General features: G+C 47.7%; 1 protein-coding gene across 1 annotated transcript in view; it reads left to right on the plus strand.

Annotated features, from left to right (window-relative positions):
• The window catches only part of LOC119796881 (myosin-11-like), a 51,301-nt gene extending 45,301 nt beyond the window's left edge, over positions 1-6,000 (plus strand). The window contains exons 41-45 of the mRNA XM_038305646.1: positions 2,047-2,170; positions 2,253-2,461; positions 2,538-2,646; positions 2,726-2,898; positions 5,579-6,000. Coding sequence (XP_038161574.1) covers positions 2,047-2,170; positions 2,253-2,461; positions 2,538-2,646; positions 2,726-2,898; positions 5,579-5,774 — 811 coding nt within the window. The 3' untranslated portion in view covers positions 5,775-6,000. The remainder of the gene's footprint in view (positions 1-2,046; positions 2,171-2,252; positions 2,462-2,537; positions 2,647-2,725; positions 2,899-5,578) is intronic.

Here is a 6,000-nt window from a genome sequence, read left to right on the forward strand (position 1 = left end):
ATTAGCCGCTAACGACCACCTCCCCATCAGGAATCTTAAGGTAGGGAGAAAATCAAACATGTTTGAAATTCAGTCGGCCGTCGTAAGGTGGTCGTGGAAAAATCGCTCAGTGTGCAAACAAAGATTCTTCTTCTTCTTCCTCTCAGAGGAAAACCCAGCATCATGGCGGGGGGGCAATGAGTGAAATGGAGTTCTTTCTGTCAAACTGACAGACCGTAGCAGCCATGTTAGCTCAGCCATGTCTTTGTCCAAATACGTCGTCTCCTTTTCTTTTTAGGGCTTTCAGCATAAAATTGCCCAAATATCCAAGGCAGCGCGTTTCACTCTAGTGAGCTTCATGTTCCTCTGCTACTGTTTTGGCTTCCGAATAGACGAGTCCGAGTAGCGCCATCTCACTGCGGAGCTGAGTCCCACCTGGTTTTTAGACGTACAGTGTGAGCAGGTAGATCGCATCAGAGCGTCGGGTCGCACAGCGTGGAAACAAACTGTGAACTTTTAAACCCTGCGGTTCCATTGTACAGTTTGAGCTTTAGCTGTGTGCAAGGATTGAGAAAATCGTACAGCGTACGCCCGGCTTAGCGAGAATTTAGAGAAGCCAATGAACCTAACAGGCGTGTTTTTGGACTGTGGGAGGAAGCAGGAGTACCCGGAGAAAACCCAGGCATGCTCAGGGAGAACATGCTAACTCAATGTAGAAAGACTCCGGAACCTTCTTGCTTCAAGGCAGCAGTAATTAGAAAACAGTGAAGTTAGTCTTCAAACCTTTTATTGATTAAAACATTTTTCATCTCTGGATTATTTCGGTTTTTCAAATTTAAATTTATTAAAGTCGTAGGGAAGCAGCTGTTCCAACCGTCGCATTTCCGAATTCTCCTGAGTGGTGCCCAACTTTACACGAGTGAATAAAGTGAATGTGATTGGACGTTTATCAAGGGGGCGGGATTGTTGTGGCGGAAGGTTCGCAAGCAAGTTTGGTTGTGGCTAACCAGTTAGCAACTTAGAGCCGTACATGTTTGAGCCCTTGCCTCGCAACGCTGCCAGTTCTGTTAGCTCTACGCCTGCTGAAGACACAGACGTCCATCCCCGTGAACACTGGGACGCAACTCAATGGGAAAGGAAAGGATTCTGGTTTCAACTGTTGCGTATATTAGCTGCGACACATGAATCAAGATGCTATGACCGAAAAAATTTGATTGACAGATGACCTTTGATATATGATTGGATGAATTTAGGTGTTCAGGCTGACGTAGAACTAACTGGCCTGCAGAAGATAACGAAAAACACAGATTTTAAGACAGGGTTGTTTTTTTTTTTTTAAATATAAATTTTCTACATTTTGGGCGAATATAATCGGATAAAGAGAACATTTATATACATGTTTAAGTCAGAATGCTTTGACATTTAAATATGACTTCACTACAACTTTACAGATGTTCTTTGCAACGATAATGGAACAATTTCACTCCATTTGTGTGTGAAGCATGTGGGCGGGGCCTCAATGTTTGGGCGGAGCCTGAACTTTAGGTCAGATAATTTGTCCTATAGATTTGTTGAGGCCAGGTCTAAGATAATGCTTCAGAGAATAAAACCATGCGGAGCTTACTGGAATCTTTCATCTGATTTTTTTTCCCCTCTTTATGTTTTTAAGGATGTTTTATTTAACATCTGATTTATTTTATTATTTACATGCTGACACAGTAAGGCTTAAAGTTAGAAAAACGGCTTTATGAACCTTTGAGTTTGCCTCATTTTGATCTTTTTAATTAGATCTTCGGATGAATTTGTATGAGAATATTTCCGTAGCATATTTTTAAAGCATTAATTGGAGCACTAAAAGCCCCTCCCTGTGCAGAAGCAGCAGCTCTGGCTCCTCCCCCTCTGTCTAACTGGAGGAGAGGACGAAGTAGGAGGGGTTTCCTCGCTGGATCAGGTCTAACTTCACCAGAATGAACCAAAACGAGGCTAAAAGACGCTTCAGATCCATTAAAATCTCATCTGTAAATATGCAAGGTGTAAGATAAGTTGTTCGACCTCTGATCCTTCCAGGTGGATCCAGTCCGATGAAAAGCGCCGTCTAGAGACGAAGATCTGTCAGCTGGAGGAGGAGCTGGAGGAGGAGCAGGCCAGCGTGGAGACGTTCAACGAGCGGCTGAGGAAGAGCCAGCAGCTCGTAGGTTCCCAGGATATCAGGGACAAAGCGGGTGGAAGGGACCCCAGCCGTCAGCTGACCGGCCTCGTGCTTGGCTTCACAGGTGGAGCAGTTGGGGGCGGAGCTTGCGGCTGAGAGGTCTTCCTCTCAGAGCAGGGAGGCGTCCAGGCAGCAGCTGGAGAGACAGAACCGGGAGCTGAAGGTCAAAGTGCAGGAGGTGGAGAGCCAGAGCCGCTCCAAGCTCAAGTCCTGCGTCGCCGCTTTGGAGGCCAAGCTGAGGGAGGCCGAGGAGCAGCTGGAGGCGGAGAGCAGGTAACGCCGCAGACTAAAAACCTCAGATAAGGTAGCGAAAAAGGGGAGGAGCCAAAAACCATGTGGAACCTTTCAGAGAGCGGCAGGCCAACGGCAAGAACCTGCGGCAGAAAGAGAAGAAGCTGAAGGATCTGAGCATCCAGATGGAGGACGAGAGGAAGCAGGCGCAGCAGTTCAAGGAGCAGGTAACCATGGCGACCAAGCGGAGGCCACGCCCCAATAAAAGGTGGGGTCTCCTCTTAACAGCGATTGGTTCTCCTGCAGATGGAGAAGAGCAACGTCCGAGTGAAGCAGCTGAAGCATCAGCTGGAGGAGATGGAGGAGGAGGCGCAGCGCGTGGCGGCGGCCCGCAGGAAGCTGCAGCGGGAGCTGGACGAGGCCACGGAGACCAACGACGCCCTCAGCAGGGAGGTGTCGTCCCTCAGGAGCAAACTGAGGTGAAGATCAGGCAGGGTGACCCAGGAGGTGAAACCAAGCACACCTCCAGGCAGCTCACATGCGGTCAGGATGGTTTACATATTTATATTCATGAGATGAAAGAAGGTCCTCGGTTTGATTCCCGCTGACAGTCTTTCTTCATTTTCCTTTACCTGCTCAAATAAAAGGCACAAAAACAATTATAAATAAAAAAATGTTTTTTAGATTATTTTCTAAAATGAAAGTTGATTCTAGATTATTAAACGCCACAAAAACCAGAGAAATGTTCCCCCTTAGTCTTTGTCGTTGCTTTATTTTCTTTACATTAAAACTTAAAGATTTACTCCTCCCAGCCAGTAGATGGCGCACTGACGTTCAGCCACTCCCATTCTGTACTGGCTGCCAGTCCAATGCCTCTTTCACAGATCACTCTGGGCAATTTCTCCATTCACTAGAACGCGAATACGGACTCATGTTCTCGCTAATTATGTTCTTAAAAAGAAGAACCCAGGAAAGTCTGGACTCTGGGAGAACAGGAGAAAGCAGCATAGATCTGGGTCAATTAGAACAGCAGCGTACTGATGACATCACCACATTCACAGCTAGTCTGGAGCTGCATTTCACCTCCTGTTATTAATAGTCTCTACATGATAATAAATTAGGACTTTATTTCATTTATTGGGGGAATAATAATGAACACAGTCAAATAAACATAAATCAAATGAAAATTTTGCTGCAGACGGGCTAACGTTAGCTCTGGCTGCTCTGGCTGCTGCAGACGGGCTAACGTTAGCTCTGGCTGCTCTGGCTGCTGCAGACGGGCTAACGTTAGCTCTGGCTGCTCTGGCTGCTGCAGATGGGCTAACGTTAGCTCTGGCTGCTCTGGCTGCTGCAGACGGGCTAACGTTAGCTCTGGCTGCTCTGGCTGCTGCAGACGGGCTAACGTTAGCTCTGGCTGCTCTGGCTGCTGCAGACAGACTAACGTTAGCTCTGGCTGCTCTGGCTGCTGCAGACGGGCTGACGTTAGCTCTGGCTGCTGCAGACGGGCTAACGTTAGCTCTGGCTGCTGCAGACGGGCTAACGTTAGCTCTGGCTGCTCTGGCTGCTGCAGACGGGCTGACGTTAGCTCTGGCTGCTGCAGACGGGCTAACGTTAGCTCTGGCTGCTCTGGCTGCTGCAGACGGGCTGACGTTAGCTCTGGCTGCTGCAGACGGGCTAACGTTAGCTCTGGCTGCTCTGGCTGCTGCAGACGGGCTAACGTTAGCTCTGGCTGCTCTGGCTGCAGCAGACGGGCTAACGTTAGCTCTGGCTGCTCTGGCTGCTGCAGACGGGCTAACGTTAGCTCTGGCTGCTCTGGCTGCTGCAGACGGGCTAACGTTAGCTCTGGCTGCTCTGGCTGCTGCAGACGGGCTGACGTTAGCTCTGGCTGCTCTGGCTGCTGCAGACGGGCTAACGTTAGCTCTGGCTGCTGCAGACGGGCTAACATTAGCTCTGGCTGCTGCAGACGGGCTAACATTAGCTCTGGCTGCTGCAGACGGGCTAACGTTAGCTCTGGCTGCTGCAGACGGGCTAACGTTAGCCCTGGCTGCTCTGGCTGCTGCAGACGGGCTAACGTTAGCTCTGGCTGCTGCAGACGGGCTAACGTTAGCCCTGGCTGCTCTGGCTGCTGCAGACGGGCTAACGTTAGCCCGTCTGCAGTTAGCCTCTGAGCTCCGCTGGTTGCCACAGTTGTCTCAACATCTGAACTTCTGCATGCTGCGACAGCTGTCAGTCAGGAGAACGGAGAAGTCTGCTCTGATGCATGCTGGGTAAAGAGGGAGGAGCCAGAACAACATCCTGGGACTGTCCGCTCTCGGTCTGCTGTTCTTGTGAATTGGAACGGTACTAGGGCTGAGGATGATGACGTTTTTTACGAGAACGCACAAGTACACATAGTGAGTAATGGCCTAAGCCAAATATAAACGCTCGCTCTCGACCAATCAAAATGATTTTAACGTCCAGGCAGCCTATAGAAATGAATAAATCCTGCCGCCTCCATGAAGACAGTGTGATCTGGAAAACAAAAAATGAAATGAGTAAATTCACAAAACAGAATAAAATAAAATTAGAAAATACAAAATCTGTTACAAGAAATAAAAAAACTAAAAACTCTGAGAAGAAAGCTTATCAACTAAAACCTTTGATTAAAGGTTTTTCAGTTTTGGATTAATTTGTTTTTCTAATTTCCATTTTTTTAATGGAACAAACTTCCCTCAATACGATAACTGAGGCGTTTATAATCCAGCTGACTTCAGCGGGACCTAAACCCTGGATTGGTTTAATCCAAACAGAACTTTAATCTGTGGCTGCACTCAGAGACCAAACCAGCAGCCAGGATGAATTTAAAGATGTTTTCGAAGCTTCAGCAGTTTTTCAGTGTTTTTATATCTTGTAGTTTTTTAGGATTCTCCTTTGAAGCTGAATTTCCAGAGTTTCTCTTATTGAGTTTTTTCCTCTGAAGCTAACAGATGATTCTCTGCCTCTCGCTGCTCCTCTGCTTCCTTCAGATATTTCTGATCTGTCCTGAAAACCAGCAGCTCTTCATTTCCTTCAGCTTCTCTCTCTAATGGGTGGGGGTGGGGGGGGGCTTTAACCTTGGTCTATCTCTCTGTGCTTCATCTTCTTCTTCTCTCTTCCTCCTGATGCGTGGGGCGTCCTCAGGCGTGGCGGTGGAGATCCGGCGTTCGGCGTCACTCGGAACAGCGTTGGGTTCAGGAGCCCGGCTCTGGGACCCGGGGTCAGCCGGAGGGTCAAGGAGAACTCTTTGGATCTGCAGGAAGAGGAGCCCCCCTCCCCCTCTCCTCCCACTGCCTCCCCTCAGCTGGACCAGCAGGGGGCGGGGCTCCCTGACGAGTGACACGCTTTATTTATGTTGGGATGCAGAAACCTTCCTACACTGAATGTTGATTCCTTCTAAAGATTAAACATATTTGAAATAGATCACAGCATTACATTTTAAGTTATTTAAATTATATATATTAATTAAAAAATAAAAGTTATTGGTTAATAAAGTATTTAAACAATATTTCTGAATAAATTATGTAAAATCTGATTGTTTCCAATAAATAAAGAGTACTGCTGGA

Source organism: Cyprinodon tularosa, unplaced genomic scaffold (genome assembly GCF_016077235.1).
Source record: "Cyprinodon tularosa strain WSP-4 unplaced genomic scaffold, ASM1607723v1 ctg560, whole genome shotgun sequence".
In the NCBI taxonomy this organism is placed as follows: Eukaryota; Metazoa; Chordata; class Actinopteri; order Cyprinodontiformes; family Cyprinodontidae; genus Cyprinodon; species Cyprinodon tularosa.